The sequence below is a fragment of the Saccopteryx leptura genome, chromosome 1 (assembly GCF_036850995.1).
Source record: "Saccopteryx leptura isolate mSacLep1 chromosome 1, mSacLep1_pri_phased_curated, whole genome shotgun sequence".
Classification (NCBI taxonomy): Eukaryota; Metazoa; Chordata; class Mammalia; order Chiroptera; family Emballonuridae; genus Saccopteryx; species Saccopteryx leptura.
The window spans coordinates 384724668-384749643 of record NC_089503.1 but is presented as its reverse complement, the minus strand read 5'-3'; the positions used below and the strand labels follow the sequence as shown (position 1 = coordinate 384749643).

At 50.6% G+C, this 24976-nt stretch overlaps 1 protein-coding gene across 1 annotated transcript; it reads right to left on the bottom strand.

The window, feature by feature from the left end:
* Nucleotides 1-3102: 3102 nt before the first annotated feature.
* TCP11 (t-complex 11) lies at nucleotides 3103-6833 on the bottom strand. The gene is given in 6 exon segments (XM_066361440.1): nucleotides 3103-3337; nucleotides 4223-4305; nucleotides 4307-4369; nucleotides 5621-5809; nucleotides 5920-6110; nucleotides 6722-6833. Coding segments are annotated over 6 exon segments (873 nt in total).
* Nucleotides 6834-24976: the final 18143 nt, after the last annotated feature.

The window sequence follows — 24976 nt, the reverse complement described above, 5'->3', positions numbered from 1 at the left end:
TGCAGGGAGGCCCCGCCCCTTGGCTCCCTGGCTTGGGCACGCCCCTCAGCTGAAGACGCACTTCGTAGCCAGCGGACAGAATAAGCCTGGTCATATTTGTCACCATCCCTCTGGGATGCTGCACCAGGGAACACTGCCACTATACCGCAGTCTCTCGGGTGCCTCTCTGTCCAACCGGGGCTGTAGTGTTGGTTGTCCCCAGGGGGCCTGATGGGTGGGGAGACATCGGGCGCCCGGACCCTCTGTTCTCAGCCAGGGGCAGTGCCACACCTGGCCAAATGGGAACCGGAACTGAACAGTGGGAGAGCACGGAAGAGCGAATTGAAGGAAAGGGGTGAGCGGCCTCAAAGAAGGAATGGGTGGACGCACTCAGCAAGACAGCATCAGTCCACCCATCTCCACCCAGTCACCTCTCCCATCCCTGAGGGTCTCCACGCCAGTGTCCAGGACCTGACGCTGTCGGGAGGCCTTGGGTCAGAGTGCAGCGTGGGGTAGAGACACAGGACCCTTTCCATTGCTTCTCTCCCCATCGGGGGGCCGTTTCTGTCACCTTCCCCACATCCTCCAGTCCCCCTCCACAATGTCCTGTGGTCCAGGCACCCACCAGGGGCGACGCTCTACCCACCAGGGGGCAATGTTCTGCCCCTCCGGGGCGTCGCTCTGCTGCGACCAGAGCCACTCTAGCACCTGGGGCAGAGGCCAAGAAGCCATCCCCAGCGCCCGGGCCATCTTTGCTCCAATGGAGCCTTGGCTGCGGGAGGGGAAGAGAGAGACAGAGAGGAAGGAGGGGTGGGGGTGGAGAAGCAAACGGGCGCTTCTCCTATGTGCCCTGGCCGGGAATCGAACCCGGGTCCCCCGCACGCCAGGCCGACGCTCTACCGCTGAGCCAACCGGCCAGGGCCGTGTGGACATTTTCAAGGACAAGTCAAAGCACCCTTGGCGGCCTCTGGCCTACCTGCACCCGAAGGGTGTCTAGAGCCCACCTGGCTCCCTGCAGACAGACATGCTGACCTTTCAGTGTGTCCTGCAGTTCAAACTGGCCCTCACAGCATCGGGACCATCACCGAACACGGAATGCTTGGGGGTCTGACCAGCCACACTGCTCAGGGAAGCCTGTCGACTGTGACCGCCACTGCCAGGTCTCGGGTGTCAGGGACACGGTGATACACAAGCACTTACCAAATTCAAGGATTTCTAAAATAATATCCAGTAAGTGGAGCTGGGACGACCGGGTTGTCATGGGGGTGGAGGGAACAGCACAGGGAAGGTTCCTATTCCTACTTACACAGAAACCAACTCCAGATCGCTCACGTAGTTAAATAAAATAAAACAAACCCACACAAAGCCAGATGAACGGGAGACTTCATAAACTTAGCGTGAGGAAGCAAGTTCCTGCCAAGCACGTTACAAAACTCTTGAATCCTTTTTCAATATATTCAACTATATAAAAATCAAAACAGCTCTGCATAACAAAAAGCACCGTTTAAAAACAATTGCAAATGTTTGCACGACATGTCACCAAGAACAACTTGACAATAGCTATCAAGAGTGAACTGAACTTCTCCCACCAGGAAGATGAAGTAGACAGCTTTCCCCCTATTCTTCTCGCCGAGGACAATGAAAAGCCCTGGCAGGAACACCGGCGGGCACAGCCGAAGCCCAAACAACAGCCTGAACAGGAGGAGGCAGCCTGGCAAGAGGGCAAGCGCTCAGCCTCGGGCGCTCCGTGGGCAGAGGGCTCGCCGCTCCTGAAAAGCACAGCACCCACAGCTGAAGTCCGCAGTGGACGGCCCCGCCCGCGGAAGAGTGGAAGAGGAAGAGACAACAGACTGGGAGGCAGAACAATAGAAATTACCCAATCGGAACAGCAGAGAAAACAGTTTCAAAAAAGAAAAATGAAGAGTCTCAGGGATCCACTTCCACAGGAGCCCTTAGACCAGGGGTCCCCAAACTTTTTACATGGGGGGCCAGTTCACTGTCCCTCAGACCATTGGAGGGTCAGACTATAAAAATACTATGAACAAATCCCTATGCACACTGCACATATCTTATTTTAAAGTAAAAAAACAGCCCTGGCCGGTTGGCTCAGCGGTAGAGCGTCGGCCTAGCATGCGGAGGACCCAGGTTCGATTCCCGGCCAGGGCACACAGGAGAAGCGCCCATTTGCTTCTCCACCCCTCCACCGTGCTTTCCTCTCTGTCTCTCTCTTCCCCTCCCGCAGCCAAGGCTCCATTGGAGCAAAGATGGCCCGGGCGCTGGGGATGGCTCTGTGGCCTCTGCCCCAGGCGCTAGAGTGGCTCTGGTCGCAACATGGCGACGCCAAGGATGGGCAGAGCATCGCCCCCTGGTGGGCGTGCCGGGTGAATCCCGGTCGGGCGCATGCGGGAGTCTGTCTGACTGTCTCTCCCTGTTTCCAGCTTCAGAAAAATGAAAAAAAAAAAAACAACAACAAAAAAACGGGAACAAATACAATATTTAGAATAAAGAACAAGTAAATTTAAATCAACAAACTGACCAGTATTTCAATGGGAACTATGCTCCTCTCACTGACCACCAATGAAAGAGGTGCCCCTTCCGGAAGTGTGGCAGGGGCAGGATAAATGCCCTCAGGGGGCCACATGCGGCCTGTGGGCCGTAGTTTGGGGACCCCTGCCTTAGACCCATGTTTGGATAATTCTGCAGAGTTCTCGGAGCCCTCAGAGAAACGCTTTACCTTTGTACAAAATGACACTAGCATTGGGGGGGGGGGGAGCGTCCTAGCCGCTCAGCTCCGTACGCATGAGGGAGCCCCTAACCAGTGTGGGGGGGGGGGTTAGGGGGTGTGAGGGCCACTGACTCCTTAGCCAGGTGTGGGTGGAGGACACAGGGTCTGCCACTCGGGCACGACAGGAAGGGTGGTCTGTCTATGGTTCAGACGCTTTCTACTGAACGAGTTTGGGCCAGCTGTTGACACTCTTAACCGCTTAATCGCTCCAGCGCTGGCATGCTGGTGGCAGGAGGGGGGTAGGGCTGGCTGCTTTGCTGGTCACTGCTGATGTCACCCCAGGGAAATGGTGAGCTGCTCTCCTGGGTCCTCGGTGCCAGGGCTCGGAGCTGGCCCTATCAGAGAGACTCCGCTGGCATTTCCCGGGCCTGGCTTGGGGGCACGAGCGTCTTCAGGATCTCCGTGTAGTAGGGGCTGAACGCCTGCTGATTGCGGTGCGTCAGGCTGACAAACTTCTGGCTCAGGTCCCCCAGCTCCTCCTCGATGACTGCAAGGCCCCCGGGGAGGTTTGCCAGTGACCGCTGCGCACCAAGGACCAGACAGCCCTTGAGAAACAAACAGAGGCGCTGGTCTGCCAGCAGGAGAAGACAGAGGGACAGGGCGGACGACTCCCGGGGGGCACGGTGTCCGTGCTCGCCCAAGTCCCCAGTTCCTGAGAGACACAGGAGCCTCCTCACCTAGCCACTCGTCAGGAAGTTTGTTTTGTTGCTTGGGGGAGGGGGCTGCTGTCTCGCTCCAGGAAACAAAGCAGAGATTGAAAACTAGCAGGCTAGTAAACATTTGACTCTGAAGATTACTTAAATATCCATCAGTTAGATCCTACTGAGTGTTCAACATCAGAGGAGGATCTTAGACGGATCCTCTGGATAGCTGAGGTTAAGAGCAAGGCTGCCCTGGCCAGATAGCTCGGTTGGTTAGAGTGTCATCCTGAAACACAGAGGTTGCCGGTTCGATTCCCGGTCATGACACATATAGGAACATATCAGTGTTTCTGTCTCTCTCTCTCTCTTCCTCTTTCTCTCTAAAGTCAATAAATATTTTTTTTTTTAAAGAGCAAGGCTAAGCTCATAGCCTCCATTCCAACATGGAACGGCAGGGTTAATAATCTCTGCTCTGTAACATGTCCGCCAGCATAATTCAGCATGAGTTTCTGGCTGGCAGGGGGTGAGTGTCACATGTCTTAGACTGCAGCCAGAAAGTGACCAAGAAGGCCAGGGATGACGTAACCAGGTTGGTAGGACAGTATGCCACACCTAGAAGTCCTGGGTGCAACTCTCCCTTAGAACCACAGAGTCGGTCTTTAAACTACAAAAGACACATTTTTCAACCCAGCATTTTGAAAAACTAACTTGCCCGATGCCCGTGCCTTTTACTGTAAAGTGGTTCAGTCACCGACTTCCGGGGCCGGACCCCAACCTCTCCCCATGGCGTTCTCACCACGCCGCGGCCTGCTCTCCAATGACCAGGTGGACACAGTTCTCCTTGTTGACAATGCTCTGCAGCTGTCCCACGAGAGACGCGGTGGCATCACTGCTCAGAGTGAGCGACAAGGCCCGTGTGACGGATTTCCTGAGATGCCCGGTCACTCACGGTCAGCATGGCCTCCTCGAAGGAGAGTAAGCTGGGACCTACCAGGTGGCCCTGGCATCGGCCCAGAGCCTGGGAAGCCCCACGCCTGGCGCTGGGCCCACCCGAGGGAGACTCCCGGTGCTGCCCCCGGCCCTCACCCACCTGGGAGCAGCAGAGCCCAGTGGGTGGGCTCTGTGTCCTCCCTGACGCTCAAGACATCCACTGTTCTCTACACACAACAACATGTTGTACTTCTTGGTAAACAAGAGAAACTAAAACCCAGCTGGACAAGGCTCTGGTCCTGCCTTGGGATCAGCTCAGTGTTCTCTAGCCCCACGGAATTTATTTATACGAAGTTTATGTATACACATTTTTAAGATTTTCTTGGACATTTTCCATGGCCATTTGCTCCACTCTTTCCAGTCACAGTGACAAACCTGGCCTCCCGAGTCCGCTGGCGGGATGCCCCGCCCCACGGTGGCTGGTCACCCAGTTCTGGTGACGCTGGCTGACCAGCTCCTCGGCCACGCAGCCAGCTCACCGCCTCACACTGAGTGGGCACCCACTGCCTCCCACCCAACCAGACAATGAATCCTTTGTAGCACACGAGATAATGAATCCATAATTTTATTAACAAGTGTCACCCCGGTAAATTCAATTATTTTTTTAAAAAAAGATATAATGAATCATTTTGTGCAAACTAGCCTCTGTATTCCTCTTTTTGAAAGTTGCCTCAGGACCCTTAAAGAAAGACACCCACATCCTGACCAGGCAGTGACACAGTGGATAGAACGTCAGACTGGGATATGTAGGACCCAGGTTCTAAACCCCAAGGTCGCCGGCTTAAGCGTCAGCTCACCAGCTTGAATGAGTGGGTGGTTGGCTTGAGCGTAGGATCATAGACATGGCCGCATGGTTGCTGGCTTGAGCCCAAAGGTTGCTGGCTTGAAGCCCAAGGTCACTGGCTTGAACAAGGGGTTACTCGCTCCGCTGTAGCCCTCAGTCAAGGCACATATGAGAAGCAATCAATGAACAACTAAGGTACTACAATGAAGAATTGATGCTTCTCATCTCTCTCCTTGTTGTCTCTTTCTCTGTCTCTGTCTCTGTCTCTCTCTCTCTCTCTCTCTCTCTCTCTCTCACACACACACACACACACACACACACGAAGAAGAAGAAGGACAACCACAATCTCTGAGGATGCTTCCAAAGGGCCTCGAGGCCTGCAGCCACCCCTAGCTGCCTGGCCTCACATCGCACCTCCCCGCTAAAGAAAGAGGCGCCTGCTTCTCACCTGGCATTAAACTCTTCAGCGTGGGCTCCAGTGACACGTGTCAGCGTGTCCACCAGCTGAGATGGGCCGAGCAGGACACTGCCGCAGGTGCTGCTGGCCACCAGCAGGACGGAGGCCAGCAGGGTGGCATGGCGCTGCTGGGCCTCCAGTGCCCGCAGCCAGGCTCTGTCCCGCAGCAGGGTCTGCGGATGCAGGGCGCACCCTGTCCGGGAGGGGTGTGCCCACGGAGGTCCTGGGCATCAGACCGCGGGCGGCGCCTCGCACACGCCTACCTCGGGGAACTCACGCCTACCTCGGGGAACTCGTCATCGGGAGGGGCCCGGAGAAGCAGGCTCAGGAAGTCCTGGTACAGCACCATGGTGGGGCCGAGGGGCTCGGGGCCGCAGGCTGCGCGGGAGTCTGGGCTGCCCGGGCGCGCAGGAGGCGGCGCGCTGAGGTCTGCGGCCACCTGGGCCAGCCATCGGGCTGTGTGGTCCAGGAGGCCTAGGAGGGGAAAGCGGGTACACAGCTCCCACACCTGCACCCCTCCCCCCAGGCTTCAGACCAAGGTTCTCTTCCAAATACAGGGGTCCTCGGGTTACGACAGTTGGGACATATAACTTCGGGAGTTTAGGACTCTCATTTCCATAAAAACCTAAAACAATTGAGAGTGAGTGTTTCGGCTTATGCCGTTAGCATTGTACTGCTTACCGACTCCGTGGGCGAACTAGTTCGGGTTGGGTGGCGGAAGAATACGCAGTAACTGGATTCTGGAAGTTGGCTTCCCCCCAGTGCGCTTACTTAAGCCATTTTGGACTATTAAAGGCATTAAGTGTTCCGTTTGTGTTAGGCTAGGGTGTGTTTTGACTTACACCAAAGTTCGGGTTACATCACTGGTAGTAGGAATGGAACTGTGTGTAACAGGAGGACCCCTGTACTCCTGGTCAATGAATAAATGCTCATGGGGGTGGGGGGGGGTGTCTGTCTGTCTTGGACAGCTGTTCCTTCCCCCGCCCTCTCCCTGAGGAAGAAACTGTTCCTGGGGGGCGCTCTAGCGTCGTACAAGGTGGACCTGAGGCCCTCTGCCCGCACGGGCCCTCACGTTACCCACATACTCGGCTGCCTGCTGAGGCGTTCCTGGAACCTAGCTTGTTCGTACTGGATGAAATGTTGCTGCAGGCGGAGCTGACAGCTCTGGATGGTGAAGTTCACCTTGTCCATTCTCATCAGGCCCAGGACCTGGAAGATCCCACAGACAGGAGAGCATTTATGCTATGGAGGGAAACCCAGTGACACAGGTCACTGCCTCCAAGAGTTAGGAGAGGCTTTAAAACTACCTTAGTCTAGGCTCTGGCTGGTGGGTTCAGTGGACAGAGTGCCAACCCTGCTTGAGGACATCCCGTGTTTTATCCCTGGTCAGGGCACACATGAGAAGTGACCATTGCTTCTCATTTGTCCCTCTCCCTGTCCTGCAGCCAGTGGTTTTATTGGTTCAAGTGGCAGCTTCAGGCACTAAAAATAGCTCAGATGATTCGAGCATTGGCACCAGATGAGGTTGCTGGATGGATCCTAGTCAGGGTGCATGCAGGAGGCTGTCTCACTATCTCACTTAAAAAACAAAGCAAAACAACAACAACAAAAAACTACCTTAGTACTGCCTCCTATATTTACAAAAGATGACACGTGACCCAGGACCAAAGGCCCAGGGTGAGAACGGCAAAGTGGGAGTTGTCTCTGGACTGTGATGCCCCTGAGCTACATCTCCTTCCACACCAGGGGTAGTCAACCTTTTTATACCTACTGCCCACTTTTGTATCTCTGTTAGTATTAAAATTTCCTAACCGCCCACCGGCTCCACAGTAATGATGATTTATAAAGTAGGGAAGTTAACTTTATAAAATTTATAAAGCAGAGTTACAGCAAGTTAAAGCATATAATAATAATTACTTACCAAGTACTTTATGTCGGATTTTCGCTAAGTTTGGCAGAATAAATCTTTATAAAACAACTTACTATAGTTAAATCTATCTTTTTATTTAACTTTGGTTGCTCCGCTACCGCCCACCATGAAAGCTGGAATGCCCACTAGTGAGCGGTAGGGACCAGGTTGACTACCACTGCTCCACACAGACACTCTGTGGTCTCTTTAAAAAGGGAGTCAGTGGGAGAGAACACAGCACACTAACAGTTCTCTCTGGGAAGTGGGGTTACAGGTGATGCTATTTCTGATGCTATTTCTGGGCCAATCACCTTTTTTCTTTTTAACATTCTGGATCTGGGTCTTAGTTTCTATAGCTATGAAATAGGGACAACCTCTCACCCTGGCCCCTCATATTATGTGAACTGTGACAAGAAAACTCGGGAAAGCAAGGTTTGACCTTCTTGGAAGAAAACATTGCATAGATACGCTAATGTTCTATGGTAGGACGTGATGCAGTGGCCTGGGGCATCTAAGGGTAACCAGAGGGCCCTGCGAGGGGCCATCTTCGGAAAGGAAAAGCTCATAGGCCAGCGAGAAAGGAGTCAGCCAGGTCTCCAGCAGGGAAGAGCCGGCCAGCCACGGGGCTGCCATCCAGCGTCAAGCTGGCCCCTCCTGCCCCACAGCGGGAGGCAGGCCTCAGGGGCCGGCAGCCACGGGCCACACCTCAGTCACCAAGCGAGCGGAGTCCGAAGGTGGTCTGGCTCCTGCACGGCTTCCTCTGGCACTGGTGCGCACAGCAGAGTCATCGTGTTGAGGACGCACGGAGAGCGGGGGTGGGGGGGGGGTAGGGGGGGGTGGGGGGATAGGGGGGGTGGGGGGGGGTGAGGAGGGCCGAGTCCAGAGCTTCCTGGATCTCACCTCTGAGGCGGTTGGATCTCACCTCTGAGGCGGTTCTGGCGACATGACAGCAGCGACAGCAAGATCTGCCGGGGAGAAGAGGTCAGGGAAAGAGCTGCCCCCCCCGCCCCCCCCCTCCTCCCCCGCCCCCATTTGCGCCCCGCCCTGCACTCTCTCTTATGGACAGCTCCTTGAGCCAATCACACCCCCTGCCTGTGTCATTCAAGGGTCAAGAAGTATAGTCCCTAAATGTCCTCCAGGGTACCGTTTATCTTTGTTTGGGGACCAATAAATAGATGAAGACTTTAAAGGGCTCAAGTATAGCAACGATATACGATATTTTCCCACGTATAAGATGCACCATTTGGCCTGACCTGTGGTGGCGCAGTGGATAAAGCGTCGACCTGGAATGCTGAGGTCGCCAGTTCGAAACCCTGGCTTGCCTGGTCAAGGCTCATATGGGAGTTGATGCTTCCAGCTCCTCCCCCCTTCTCTCTTTCTGTCTCTCTCTCCTCTCTCTCCCTCTCTGTCTCTCTCTCCTCTCTAAAAATGAATAAATAAAATAAATGATATACTTAAAAAAAAAAAGATGCACCATTTTTTTAAAAATGTGGGGTCTAGCAACTGGGCGCATTTTATACAGTGGTTGTAGAGTTTTTTACTTGCACTTCCCGCTTTTTTGCACTTGTTTCTGCGCTCATTGTTGAAGACAGTGAGTGATTTGTCATCAGACACAGATGAGGACGAGCTACTGGATGGGAATTTTGACAGCGATGAGAAGTTGTATGAATTTTATGATGAATAAAACTTGAGTTCAATAACTTTATATAATAATACTTTTCTTTTCCCCAAAGTTCAGGCCCCAAAATTAAGGTGCATCTTATACATGGGGAGATACGGTATCGCTTTCTAGGCCGAATGAGATAAAGAGAGTGTGGTACAAAATCAAGGAGTGTGGTACAAATACACTCAAGGAGCAATAACCATAGAATACACACAACCACGTGGGGAGGAGGTACTCTTCATTCAAAATAAAAAGCAGCCTGACCAGGCGGTGGCGCAGTGGATAGAGCATTGAACTGGGATGTGGAGGACCCAGGTTCGAGACCCCGAGGTTGCCAGTTTGAGCACGGCCTCAGCTGGTTTGAGCAAGGGATCACTTGGTCTGCTGTAGCCCCCCAGTCAAGGCACATATGAGAAAGCAATCAATGAACAACTAGGGAGCCACAACAAAGAATTGATGTTTCTCATCTCTCTCCCTTCCTGTCTGTCTGTCCCTATCTGTCCCTCTTTCTGACCCTCTGTCACAAAAACAAAACAAAACAACAACAACCACAAAAAAAAAACACAGAGAGCACAGTGGGGTCAAGGGGAGGGATCCAGTGAACATTTGTTTCATTGGATGGGATAGTATGTTGTTGTCATAGCAAGAGCCCATCTGTGTGGCTTCCTCTTAGGCAAATAAAACAAAAGCTGTTCCACACCATCTACTTCGGTGGTAAAACACGCCACTCGTCACTTCCGAGCCTCTCCGCGCCCTGTCCGCTGTGGGGCCTCCTCCGCGGTAGTGGAGCTGGCCGGCACTGTGTTAGGTTCCGTTAGTGGGGGGTGGGGGGCTAAGGCGAGACCCACAGAGGAAGAGGTCCCCCTCCGGAGGTCCCCCTCCTGACCCGGGGAGCACCCGCGGCTCACCGCTTCTCCTTGTTCAAACTACTGTCTGCTTTCTCCATCCTGATTGGATCCTGACTGCTACAAAACTGGGACCAGGCCTGGGGTCCAAATTCAAATGGCCACTGGACCTCATGGGCAGCCAAGTAGCAAGTACAGGGGTGTCCTTGGGTTACGACAACACAGTTCCATTCCTACGACAGGGATGTAACTTGAATTTTTTAGTGGAAGTCGAAACACACCCTAGCCCAAGTCACTTATCTATCCTAACACAGTTGTAAAATCATAATCTAGACTAGAACGTAGAATCACAACTAAGCCAAAAATGGCATAGGTGAGCGTACTGGGGCATGCCTGTGCCCTCAGGCATGGGCCGTCTTACTGTGTGTTCTTCCGCCAGGCAACGAAACCAGTACGCCCACGCAGTCCGTAGGTGCAGCGCTAATGGCGTAGGCTGAAACACTCATGTCTCAATTTTTTTAAGTGTTTCTGGGAGTGAGCGTCATAAACTCGAAACATCGTATGTTGAGACTGTTGAAACCCAAGGACGCCCTGTAGTTCATATTTTGTTGTGGTCCAGTCACAATGAGTCTATTACAGAGTCTTCTAACGGGAAAAGGTATGGAATTGAATAAATGATAGAGACTTAAAGATACAGATGGGTTCGGGATGATGGCACACAAACAGTATCTTCTGTTCCTGAGCCGATGCAATGGCGGCTCCCCAAAGCGCATCAGTCTTTATTCAGGGAAAAAAACGAGGTCCATTAGTAATTCAATTGTTTCCAAGACAACTCAAAGACAACCCCCACCAAACCATTCAAATCTAACTTTACACCAATAAGAAACTAGCTTCCAACCTCTTCAGGAGAACATGGGTGGGACAAGCAAGAATCAGGTATAGCTCTTTGTTAACTAGACAGGTGAGGTGGGGGCTTGGGCCCAGCACCTCTGTCTCCAAGATATCCAGATTGCAAAAACACTCTGTTTATATTTCGGTCCCCTGCAATATTTTAGATTGTGCGCCTTAGAAAGACACACAACCCGGAGGGCGGCAGACGACCCCAGAGAAGCTCAGCTGCCCCTGTCACCGCTGGAGGCTGGCAGCGCCCCAGGGGCCTGGGCCTTGTCAAGCAACCCCCTCCAAGGGGAGAGGCAGAGAAGGGCAGACACGGGTAGGCTTTTTGGGTTTTCAAGGCAACATGCCCCACATTGCAGTTTTGTGAACCAAAAGGGGCTCTGTAACTGATTTTTAAAAAATATTTTATTTATTGATTTTTTAGAGAGAGAGGAGTGAGAGAGAGAGACAGAGAGAGAGAGAAGGGGGAGGAGCAGGAAGCTTCGACTCCCATATGTGCCTTGACTGGGCAAGCCCAAGGTTTCGAACCGGCGACCTCAGTGTTCCAGGTCAACGCTTTATCCCACTGCGCCACCACAGGTCAGGCCTGTAATTGATTTGATAAACTATGTGGCTGGTCACAAATTCCAGGCTGGGCAGGTCATAGGGGTAGTCACCCCACCCCCCCTCAGGCACATGACTACTTTTTTTTTTTTACTGAGACAGAGTCAGAGAGAGGGACAGATAGGGACGGAGAGATGAGACGCATCAATCATCAGTTTTTCATTGCGACACCTTAGTTGTTCATTGATTGCTTTCTCACATGTGCCTTGACCGCGGGCCTTCAGGGGTTCCTTGCTCAAGCCAGCGACCTTGGGTCCAAGCTGGTGAGCTTTGCTCAAACCAGATGAACCCGCGCTCAGGCTGGTGACCTCGGGGTCTCGAACCTGGGTCCTCCACATCCCAGTCCGATGCTCTATCCACTGCGCCACCGCCTGGTCAGGCAGCACAGGACTACTTTATGAAAGGCTTTCCTTTACCCTAAGAAAGTCCTATCTATTGTTCTTAAGTATCTAGGTTAACATACATTTGTACTGTATTTTGTTTGTTTGGTTGGGGTTGTTGTTTTTTTAAAAAATTTAAGATTTTATTTATTGACGAGAGAGAGAGAGAGAGAGAGAGAGAGAGAGAAGGGGGGAAGAAGCAGGAAGTATCAACTTCTAGTAGTTCTTTCCCATATGTGCCTTGACCAGGCAAGCCCAGGGATTTGAACTGGTGACCTCAGCGTTCCAGGTCGCTGCTTTATCTACTGTGCCACCACAGGTCCAGTAACACACCTTTGAAATGCCAGAATAATCCTCTTTTCCAGATGCCTCAAGGGAGCATGTAATCTATTTTAATGATTAAATTTTTTTTTATTGATTGATTTTAGAGGGCCGGGGTAGGGGGAGAAACAGCGCTCTGTTGTTCCACTTATTTCTGCACTCATTGGTTGATTCTTTATGTGCCCTCAGGGATGGAACCCGTCACCTTGCTGTATCAGGACAATGCTCCAACTGAGCCACCCGGCCAGGACAGGAGCACATACTTTTATTTTTTTAAGTGAGAGGAGGGGAGATAGACAGACTCCCGCATGCACCCAGACGGGATCCACCCGGCAACTCCTGTCTGGGGCCAGTGCTCGAATCAGCCGATGGTCTGGTGAACCAGTCTAGTCACTGGCTGCCAGACGGGAAGAGGGAGGTAAGGTGGAGAGAGAGGGGGAGAGAAGCAGATGGTCACTTCTCACGTGTGCCCTGACCGGGGAGTGAATCTGGGACATTTGTATGCAGGGCCAACACTCTAACCGGCCAGGGCCGCACATAATCTTGATAATTGTAATCTTTATCTTCTGTTAGGCTCGCTCGCTTGTCCTTTGCCTGATTGGTGCCTGAGTACGGGGCAGCACCAGGTGTGTGCAGTCTACGTAAGGCTGCAGGTGCTTGCCCTCAGGGCGGCAGATTGTAGGTTGCCTGCTGCCATGGGGAGGGGCCATTTTTTTGCTCTTGTTTGCTGGAGAAGGGGTTTTTACACCCCCACCCACCCACCTGCTTACTCATCCACTGTTGCGAGACTCTAAAAAACAGAATGGCCCACCACCCTCTGGCTCCAGTTCCTGTACCGTCTGCCCGAATCCAATGCGAACCGGCACGGCCTCGGCCACCGGGCTTACACCGTCCTGCCTTAATTCCAGGTGTATAAAGAAAACTGCACAACTCTCCTTCTCTAAAGTGTCGGAGACCTTGCTTCCTGGCATGCCAGCAATTTAGCTCAAATAAACTCAAACTCTTTTAAGAAACTGTCCAGTTTGGGATGTTCTTACGCGACACCCGTTTAGAGTTGCTCACAGGTTGCCACCTGCAGAGCCAGAGCGGGCTCCTGCTGGGCAAACGGCTGTTAGGCTTGCTCGCCGGAGCACCGGCTGCAAGCCCTTTGCATGATTAGTGCGTGAGCACGTGGCAGCGCCACGTGTGAACGGCCTCTGTAAGGTGACGGGTGCTTGTGCTTGGTGGCTGATGGCAGATGGGAGACTGAGAAAGGCAACGTGCCTGCCCGCCACTGTGAGCGTCCAGTTTTGCTGTTCGTTCGCCTGCTGCCACGAGAAGCGGTTTCCCTGCCCGTGTGCTCGTCCACCGTTGCGAGAATCTATATATTAAACAGAACGACCCAACGCCTTCCGGCTCTGCAGTTCCTCTACCGTCTGCCCGGATCCAGCGTGGACCTGCCTGGCTTCGGCCACCGGCGTTACGGCTTGGTGGCAAGTTCGGGCTGCCGTGCAATTCGCTCTCCCACCCGGGCCTCCTGTCCAGCGGGTCCGTGACGCTAGAAGTGTCTGTGTGAGCCAGGAGGCTGTGTGCAGCCGCCGGCAGGCGCCCACAGGAGCACAGAGCACAGAACTCCAGGATTTGGGAGCAAACCTATGCCCTCTTCTGCAGATCACTGTTTACCTTTTGAAAAACCATTCCTGGCTTGTCCCGAGACCTTGGCAGGAAGTAAAACCTCACCACAGGACCTCAGGTGACCCTGTGGTCTGAGCTTCCCGTGAGGAACGAGGTGTTGTCCGGCCTACCTAGCCGTGCGATCGGATGGTTTGGGAATTCACAGGTGGGTAGAAGCGTGCCTATGGAAGCTGCGTGGCCAAAGGAGCGGAATGTGACATTTATCCGTCCATTGCCTCTCGGCTCCAAACCCATCCTTCTTCTCTCTGCTCTGAAAAAGTGAAGGTCCTTTAAATACTTTTCCTTGACCAGGTGGTAGTTTAAGTTTCCATCTGTAGAGGGCGCTATGAATTCGTTTCTGTGTGCCATAACAAACTAGCATAAACTTAGGGGCTTAAAAAAGCGTATACATTTAATATCTCACAGCTTCTGTAGGGCAAGGGGCCAGGCACGGTGCAACTGGGTCCCCGGCTCAGGGTCTCACAGGGCGGTCATAAGGTGACCCTGGGGCTGCGTTCTCATTTGGAAGCTGGACAGGGGAGAAGCTATTACCGAGCTCACTCAAACTATTGGCTGAATTCCTCTCCTTACAGCTGTGGACTCAAGGGCCTCCGCCTCCTCCTGGCTGTGGGTCAGACTCTGGTCCTAGAAGCCACCTGCATTTCTTCGCCACGTGGCCCTTCTCATTGGCAGTTGACAATCGACCTGTCTGGTACATCTTCACGGCCAGCAGGAGAATCTCCAGTCTGCTAGGACCATGTCTTACATAGTGACAGGTGACACCCCGTCTCCTCTGCCATATTCTGTTGGTTAGAGGCAGGATACGGATCCCGTTTACACTCAAGGAGAGAGGATTATCCAAGGGTGTGGTTCACTCTGGGTGGGGAGTGGGGTCGCATTAGGGTGCGCCCCTCACACACTGGAAAGATGCTGACTGCAAAAGGCAAGACTGTCTCCCTGGTTCTAGAATGTTCGCTCGGCAGGCTCCCGCACGTTGCATGACTTTGCCAGCAACTAGCTCCTGCAGGCGGAGCGCACCTGCCAGGGCCCCGCGTCCCCCGCGTACCTCCTGGGGCTGGGCCCCCGCAGCGCAGGCAGCCGCCCTGACACCCAGCTCGCCATCCAGGGCACAGGCCGGTGCCTTCCCCGGGCACAGCCGGCCCCCTCACATGAATCCTTGCGTGTTCTGCGTCAGCCTCGGTAGGGTGGATTCTCCTTCTATCTGATATCCCAGTGCTCTTTAGAGTTCTTTGTTCCTTGCTAGCCCAAAGCCCTTATTTCTCCAATTCCTTGTTATAATAATTTTTTTCTTTTCTTTTCTTTTTTTTTTTTTTTTTGTATTTTTCTGAAGCTGGAAACGGGGAGAGACAGTCAGACAGACTCCCGCATGCACCCGACCGGGATTCACCTGGCACGCCCACCACAGGTGACGCTCTGCCCACCAGGGGGCGATGCTCTGCCCCTCTGGGGTGTCACTCTGCCGTGACCAGAGCCACTCTAGCGCCTGGGGCAGAGGCCAAGGAGCCATCCCCAGCGCCCAGGCCATCTTTGCTCCAATGGAGCCTTGGCTGCGGGAGGGGAAGAGAGAGACAGAGAGGAAGGAGGGGGGGGGTGGAGAAGCAGATGGGCGCTTCTCCTATGCGCCCTGGCCGGGAATTGAACCGGGGTCCCCTGCACGCCAGGCCGACGCTCTACCGCTGAGCCAACCGGCCAGGGCTATAATAATTTTTATATTAAGACTTCCCGTGGAAATTACTGCGTGACTTCTGTCTACGGATTAGATTCTGCCCGATGCATGGGCCGTGCTCAGTTAGAATTTGCTAGCCACTGACACTTGAATGAGCTGTGGGTGCCTAGGAATTCGACCCCTCCAGAGGGAAGGTTGGGCACTCACCTCTTTAATTTCGTTCAGAAGTTCAAGGGCACAGCTGAAGTCCAGGGGCATAGCTGACAGCTGCTCTTGAAGGAGGTCACAAAAGTGTGCACCGTCCCCCTGGGCTTGCCTTCCAGGCTGTAAGAGGGTCAGACGGGCAAATTATCTTTTCTGTCCAAAATCTGCCACACAGTCGTTATCTCCTAAACTCCACACAAACAGAGTTTGAGATGATAAAGGGCCATTATTATCCTGACAGGGAAAAGCCAGGAACTCTTTTGTACCGCAACACGATTGAACGAGTGGGGTTAGACCTGGATGTCAAGGGCATCAGCGACACCCCTCAGACGGGCTCCTCACGGTTCCAAAACAGCCCCCGTGGTAGGAAGAACCCCAAATAGAGGCCAGGTTCCGCTCTGGCACCGACTCTGCCTCGAGCCCAGATAACATGTGACTTCGCTTCTATGTTTGTGTATGTAGCGATGAACTAAATGATCTTTCATTTTCTTCTAGTGTTAAGATCTTAGGAAAAGATTACCCCTTTTGATAATGCCTAAATATCCACAGATATTTCCAAATTGGCAGGTCTGAACTGAATTCACTGTCTTCCTCCTCCACACCCGTTCCTCCGACATCCGCAGGCTCTGCGGCGCTGGCTTGTAGCCGGCCGTGGAAGCCAGGAAGACCGGCCTTTTCTTCCCTTAAAGAAAATAAAACAGATGAAGCAAAGGCAATTCAATTTAGAAAGGACAATCTTTTCTTTCTTTTTTCTTTTAAATATTCTGTTTATTAATTTTACAGAGAGTGGAGAGGGCAGGGGGCATGAGAAGCATTGACCCATAGTTGCTTCACTTTAGTTGTTCATTGCTTGTCGTGTGTGTGCCTTGACCGGGCAAGCCCTGGGTTTCGAACCGGCGATCTTAGCGTCCCAGGTTGACACTCTCTCCACTGCGTCACCACAGGTCAGGCAGGACAATCTTTTCAACGAATGGTGCTGGAACAACTGGACATTCACATGCAAATATGAGTCTAGGTCCTGTCCTTCCACCTTATACCTATTGATCACAGACCTAAATGTAAAAGTGTTAACACTTCTAGAAGATCAATAACTAGGAGAAATCTAGGTGGCCTTGGGCTTTGCAATGACGTTTAGATAGAACTCCAAAAGCAAGATCCAAGAAAGAAAAAAAACTAGGAAGTTGTACTTCAGTCAAATGACAAACTTCTGCTCTGGGAGAGATGCTGCCAAGAGAAGGAACACGTGGGCCACAGACCAGGTTTGCCACACAGACCCGGTGAAGGACTGTCGCCCACCACATACAGAGAACTCTGGAAACTCGACAGTAAGAAAACAAGTTTTTTAAATGGGCGAGGATATGAACAATGACCTCACCAAAGAAGATGCGCGGATGGCAAATAAGGCCATGGAAATGTGCTCCACGGCATGTCCTTAGAGAAATGCCAGTTAAAATAAAGATGAGCTACCAGCACACACCTATCAGTCCAAAAATCTAAAACACAGACACCACCGGCCCTGGCCGGATGGCTCGGTTGGTTGGAGCATTGTCTCGAAGTGCAAAGGTTGCCAGGTTCGATCCCCTCTCAGGGTGCATACAGGAACAGATCGATGTGCCTGTCTCTCTCGCTCGCTCTCCTTTCCTCTCTCTCTCAAATCAATAAATAAAAATTAAACCGCTAACCACACCACCAAATGCTGGGGGAGGATGCGGAGCGCCCGGAACTCGTGCACTGCCGGTGGGAAAGCACAGTGGTGCAGCCACTCTACAAGACAGTTGGGCGGCTTCTTACAAAACCAAACACACTCCTGCCACACGATCCAGGGATCACGCTCCTGGGTATTGACTCGTGAGTTGAAAACTATTGGGTTGGGGAATAAGTTTGTAGCGTTTTTATATTTTCTTTTATTTTACAACGATTTGTTTGCTGTTTGGCAAAGGGTAAGTATTCATTCGATAAAACTCTTTCTGCTCTTCAAAACTATGTTAATTTTATTTTTGAGTTATTTAATTTTTTATTAGTTTTGAGGCTTAGAAATGGAATACCCAGGAGGCAAAAATCAACATTTTCGACACCTGCTCTTCTTTGCTTTTCATCGAGGTCAAAAAGCTGCCGAAGCAGCCCGGAACATTTGCGACGTGTATGGAGAAGGTGTCATAGGCGAGTCTACAGCACGGAAATGATTTGCAAATTTCAAAAATGGCAACTTTGACGTCGATGACACGTGCCACAGCGGAAGGCCTTCTGAATTCGATGAAGAACTGGGAAATGCTTGAAAACAATGCCACGGTCAACAGGAGCTCTACATTGCCCAGCTACACCGCGTGAATGAGGCTATTCGACTGAAAAGACCTGATCGACATGGTCAAACCATACTCCTTCACGACAACGCCAGGCCCCATGTTGCACAAGTCGTCAAAGCCGCACTCCAAGAGCTCGAATGGGAGGTCCTTCAGCATCCGCCGTATTCTCCAGACCTTGCACCGACCGATTACCATCTTTTCCGCTCCCTGTCAAACCATATGAAGGGCGTTACCTTCGATAACAAAGAGGTCCTTAAAAACTGGCTCAACAACTTCTTTGACACCAGACCAGGTGATTTTTGGCGGAATGGCATCAACAAATTGGTCGAGAGGTGGGAAGAGGTTGTAAACAGCAACGGCGAATATATAATTGATTAACTTATTGATATAATTATTGTTTTTTGTTTAAATAAAAGTCTTCGGTAAAAATGCTACGAACTTATTCCCCAACCCAATATGTCCATACAGAAACCTGCAAGTGGAGGTTTATGGAGCTTTATTCATCATTGCAAAAACTTGGATAAATGGAATACTGCTCGGTGCTGAAGATGAATGAGCTATCAGACCCCAACAGACACGGAGAGACCTTAAATGCATGTTGCTAAGTGAAATGAGCCAATCTGAAAAGGCTACATACTGTATGAGTCCAAATATAGGGCATCCTGGGAGACAGAGACAGTAAAAAGACCACTGATTGCCGAGGATTTGGGGCAGAGCGGTTAGGAAGAGGAAGGTGAACAGATGGAGAGCACGGTGGATTTTTAGGGCAGTGAAATTGGTGAATACAAGTCGTTCTCCATTTTCAAAGCCCATAGTCACATACAGCACAAAAAGTGAACCGTGACATCACCTGTAGACTTCAGTTGATAGTAACATGTTAAAATCGGATTGTCAATTGTAACGAATTCACCACACTGAAACCAGGTGTAAATAACAGGACTGTGTGGGCAGTCGCTGTACTTTCTGATCACTTTTCCGTTGAAGTAAAACCGCTCTAAAAAAAAGTAAGTCTATTAATTTAAAAGGAAATGACAAGAATCAAATTTACTCTGAGTGTTTAAATAATGTCTTTGTCCTACAGAGTTAGACTAACAAAAGAATTCTGAGGCTGTATCTAATTATTTCCAAATAGGTATTGGTTGTCTTGAATTAAATCTCCTCCCCCCTTTAAAAAACAACAACAGTAGTAATTCATGCTCCTTGTAAAAAAGAAAAACTAAAAAAAAAAAAGCAATATAACAGTGAATAAAGAAATCAGAGTTCCTCTCCCGGCACACAAATCTCAACCGTCAGAGGCAACTAACCAGCTACAATTTGTCTCACAGTCTAGTGAGTACCGGAATTGTTCTTACCTCTTTGCTCCTTACCCTAGCTACTCAATCCACCTCCAAGTTCCGTATGTTTTGCTTCTTAAATGTCTCTGGAAGTCACCCCCTCCTCCCGTCATCTCTGAGCTGGACTGTTGTCATAGTCTATTAACTGGTTCCCCTGCCTTCAGTCTTGTCTCTTTTTTTTAATTAATTTAATTTATTCATTTTAGAGGGGAGAAAGAGAGAGAGAGAGAGAAAGGGGGGAGGAGCAGGAAGCTTCAACTCCCATATGTGCCTTGACCGGGCAAGGCCAGGGTTTTGAACCCGCAACCTCAGCATTCCACGTCGACGCTTTAGCCACTGCGCCACCACAGGTTAGGCCAGGGGTCCCCAAACTACGGCCCGCGGGCCACATGCGGCCCCCTGAGGCCATTTATCTGGCCCCACCGCACTTCCGGAAGGGGCACCTCTTTCATTGGTGGTCAGTGAGAGGAGCATAGTTCCCATTGAAATACTGGTCAGTTTGTTGATTTAAATTTACTTGTTCTTTATTTTAAATGTTATATTTGTTCCTGTTTTGTTTTTTTACTTTAAAATAAGATATGTGCAGTGTGCATAGGGATTTGTTCATAGTTTTTTTTATAGTCCGGCCCTCCAATGGTCTGAGGGACAGTGAACTGGCCCCCTGTGTAAAAAGTTTGGGGACCCCTGGGTTAGGCAGTCTTGTCCCTTTTTAATCTGTTCCCCAACGATTTGTTCTAAAACCAACGACTTTTCAAAGCGCAGTTCTGATCGTGATGTCGTGCTCATACAAAGCCCTTTCGGGGCTTCCCGCCACCAGCAGCATACAGGTGTGACCTTCCCGATTACTGCTCCACCCAGGCTGACCTCTTCCCACCTGGTAACGCCTGTGCGCCACCATCCCAAGCCCTTGGCACAGAGCACATTCCACCTGCGCTCCGTGCCCCCACCACGCCTCCTCTGCCTGGAGCCTCCTCTCCCGCCCACAGCCCCTGGGCAGCCCCAGCTGTACTCAGAGGCCCCAGTCTTCGTGGGCAGAATCTTCCTCCGTAGCCAAGTCCCCTCCGATCCTGCTTAGGCAGCTGATCACGCTCACCGAACTCTATACCCACAACCTATCATTTTCTGTGTTGTTCACCCGTCTCCCCTGTGAAAGCTTCCACAGCAAAGACGGTGCCTGGCGTATCTGCAGCTATGGCTCTCTAATCTACTGCAGCATCCGCCTGCCGCCGAGTAAGCACTCCGCATGCCTGATGAACCACTGCCCAAACGGGTGGTGGAGGGGGTTTCAATTAGGAACCTGCAGCTGTAATTAACAGCACTTTATGAGACCCCAGTGGAGCCAATTGTCAGTAATGAGACACAGTTGGTGTCACCTTACTTGAAAACCAGCTCTGAAGAGCGCTGCAGGCCACCTCCTTCCACCCTCTGGGTTCCTCCGCCTACTGCGCCCACCACCCCTCCGTCCCTTTGCCGACCCCTCCGCACTCCGGGTTCCATTCCGCTCCTCGGCGGGCAGCCGCTAGCGCATCTAAGCCGTGAGAGAGGTGCTAGGAGATCGGTTCTGGGTGCAGAGCTGTCCCGGGGGGCTGTGCTCGGCATGGCTACCTGTTGGCACCACGCAGGGGCAGGTCAGAGCCTGGAGACCAGGACAGCAACTTGGGACAGCCAAGGGCGCTTCCGTGACAGGTTCCTGGAAGTGGTCGAATTCCGAAAAGCATTTAAGGGAAGCTGACCAGCCACCAGTTGCAACTGTTTACCTGGCTGTTGGTGGAAGATGAGAACTGATTTTTTTTTTTAATTTAATTTATTTTTTTTTTTTTAAGTGAGAAGCGGGGAAGCAGAGAGACTCTCAATGCGCTCAACTGGGATCCACCCGGCATGCCCAGCAGGGGGCGATGCACTGCCCATCTGGGGTGCTGCTCCGTTGTGGCTGGAGCCATTCTAGTGCCTGAGGCAGAGGCCATGGAGCCATCCTCAGCGCCCCCGCCAACTGGCCAACTTTGCTCCAATGGAGCATTGGGTGTGAGAGGGTAAGAGAGAGATGGAGGGAAAGGAGAGGGGGAAGGGTGGAGAAGCAGATGGGAGCTTCTCTTGTGTGTCCTGGCTGGGAATCAAACCCAGGACTTCCACACGCTAGGCTGACGCTCTACCACTGAACCAGCCCGCCAGGGCCTTATTGTTGTTGTGTTTTTCTTATTAAAATTTTAAATTATTTGTGTTAGCATGGATTCAAGTGTCCCACTCAATATAACACCCTCACCCCCAACCACATGCTCTCCACCCATTTACACCCCTTTGTCCCACTCCCCGGGTGATAAGGTGTCAAGGAACTACAAAACTGTTGATACTGGTATTTCAAAAAGAAGAGCCAGGCCCCCTTACCCCTCCTTTCTGAAAAAAAAAAAAAAAAAAAGCAAACCTATATTCTGTAACATTTTTACATGCACCCTTCTGAGATTCTTTATATGTACAACTAAGCAAGCAGGGACTAGCTTGTTAAGAAAACTAATAGCTAGCCCTAACACTTTTAGCAAAAGTAATTTCATTTAGCTTCCCTCCTTACCATAGACTAAACATAAACATTTCATTTCCCACTGGGGGGGGGGGGGCATGGCGTGGCCTGGCCACAAAGATAAGTGTAAACCCTGGCAGATTTGGGAATGTCTTCCATATGTAAAACAACATTTATCCTATTGTGTTATCTTGTAGTCTTGATATGTAGGAGTGTTTTTCCTTTCAATAGATCCTATAGATAAATGTTGCAAGCTTATCAGTAAATAACTTTTGTATTGTTTGTCCCTCTTTTCCCCCGCAACCTGTATGTGATCAGGTCTATATAACTAGCCCCAGAGCTATAGCCAAGGCTGCACGATTTGGGTAAGCTGTACCCAGTGTAAGTCATATATGTAGCCAGCTTTTTAATAAATCTCCTCCTAAAATTTCTTCTGTATCCTGCCTTGGTGTCTCTATGTAACCCGCGGATTGAGCTACTTTAGAACACCCTTGCCTGACCGGTGGTGGCGCAGTGGATAAAGCGTCAACCTGGAAACACTGAGGTTGCCCGTTCAAAACCCTGGCTTGCCTGGTCAAGGCACATATGGGAGTTGATGCTTCCTGCTCCTCCCCCTTCTCTCTCTCTCTCTCTCTCTCTCTCTCTCCCCCCTCCTCTCTAAAATAAATAAATAAATAAATAAATAAAGGGAAACTCTAAAAAAAAAAAAAAAAGAACACCCTTAACTCCCTGCCCCCTTTCCTCTGGGATTTGCTGTCCTGTATTCTTTCTCCCTCTGGGTTCCTCCATCTACTGTGCCATCCACCCCTCCCCCTCCCCCTCCACCTGACCCCTCCGCACTCCCTGTTCCATTCTGCTCCTCAGCGGGCAGCCGCTAACACATCTAAGCCATGAGAGAGGTGCACTAATTCACCAACCCTGCAATTATATATATTATGCATATATAATTTCACTAATCCTTTCACTGTCTCTGATCCTATTTCCTCATCCCCCTTCCCTCTGAGCGCTGTCCCTCTGGTCCCCATGACCCCACCTCTGCCTCTATTCTGTTCCTCAGTTCACCGTGTTCATTTGATTCCACATATAAATGACATCGTATGATATTTTTTTCTGCCTGGCTTATTTCACTTAGCATAATAATCTCCAGGTCCATCCATGCTGTCACAGAAGGTAAGATTTCCTTCTTTCTCGTGGCTGCGTAGTATTCCATTGTGTATATGTACCACACTGGTTTTATCCGCTCATTCACTGAGAGATACTTGGCTGTTTCCAGATCTTGGCTATTGTAAACAATGCTGCAATAATGGTGATCTTCTTTTGAATCAGTGTTTTGGAGTTCTTAGGATATATTTCTAAAAGTGGGATAGCTGGATCAAAAGGCAATTCCATTTTTAATTTTTTGAGGAAACTCCATACTGTTTCCCACAGTGGCTGCACAAGTCTGCATTCCCACCAGCAGTGCAGGAGGGTTCCCTTTTCTCCACACCCTCTCCAGCACTTATGTGTTGATTTGTTAATGAGCGCCATTCTGACAGGTGTGAGGTGGTATCTCATTGTGTGAACATTCCAACAATAATGCTTTGGTTTAGTCATTGGTTAGATGAAATTTGTTTCCTGTCTCTCCGATACTAGTAATTATGACTGGTCCCTTTTCTGTTTAAGTTGTTGAGTCCTCTTAAGACAGGGGTCGGGAACCTATGGCTCGCAAACCAGATGTGGCTCTTTTGATGGCTGCATCTGGCTTGCAGACAAATCTTTAATAAAAAATAAATAACATTAAAAATATAAATCATTCTCATGTATTACAATCCATTCATTTCCTACCACTCATGTTCACAGTTGCGGGTGGCTAGAGCCAATCATAGCTGTCCTCTGGGACAACACCAAATTTTTATTGGATAATGCTTAAGGTATACGGGTCATTGTGAAGTCAGGAAGTAAACTTCCCTCCTTTTAATCAAGTAGTCAGCTAGCTAATTGCAGAAACCCTTTTGATGATGAAAATGGCTAAAAGAAAAAAAGATGAGTAGTATCATACTTTTCAGCAGGAATGGACAGAGGAATTCACCTTTGTGGAGAGAGCAGGTTCTGCAGTGTGTCTAATATGCAATGATAAAATTGCATTGATGAAACGGTTAAATATAAAGCAGCACTTCAACACATGCCATACTACATTTGCATTGAAATATCCAGCGGGGGACAGCAGGAAGAAAGCACGTCAAGAGCTACTGTGCAGAGTGCAAGCTAGTCAGCAGCAACTCCCTGTTTGGACCCAACAAGGTGACTGAAATTCGGCTAGCTTTGCTGGTGCTTTAGCAATTGTGAGAAATGGAAAGCCATTCACAGATGGGGAGTATGCCAAAACATTCATGCTTGAGGTTGCCAATGAACTTTTTGACGACTTTTTGGATAAAGACAAGATAATCAAATGAATAAAAGACATGCCTCTGTCGGCAAGAACTGTTCACGATCGTACCATCAGGATGGCAAATCAAATTGAGGCAACACAAGTGAAGGACATAAATGCAGCACCATTCTTTTCTCTCGCTTTGGATGAGTCAACAGACATAAGCCATTTATCCCAGTTTGGCGTGATTGCAAGGTATGCTGTCGGTGACACACTACGTGAGGAAAGTCTTGCTGTTTTACCTATGAAAGAGACAACAAGAGGGGAGGATTTATTCAAGTCTTTCACTGGGTTCGCTAAAGAAAAAAATCTATTGGTGGATAAACTTATTTCGGTGTGTACTGATGGTGCTCCGTGCATGGTGGGGAAAAACAGAGGATTCGTAGCGCTTCTTCGTGAACATGAAAGGAGACCCATCCTAAGTTTCCACTGCATCCTACATCAGGAGGTGCTTTGTGCTCAGATGTGTGGCGAGCAGCTTGGTGAGGTGATGTCGCTGGTCATTCGGGTGGTCAACTTTATTGTTGCCCGAGCTTTAAATGATCACCAGTTTAAAACACTGCTGGACGAAGTTGGGAATAATTATCCTGGTCAGCTTCTGCACAGCAATGTGTGTTGGTTG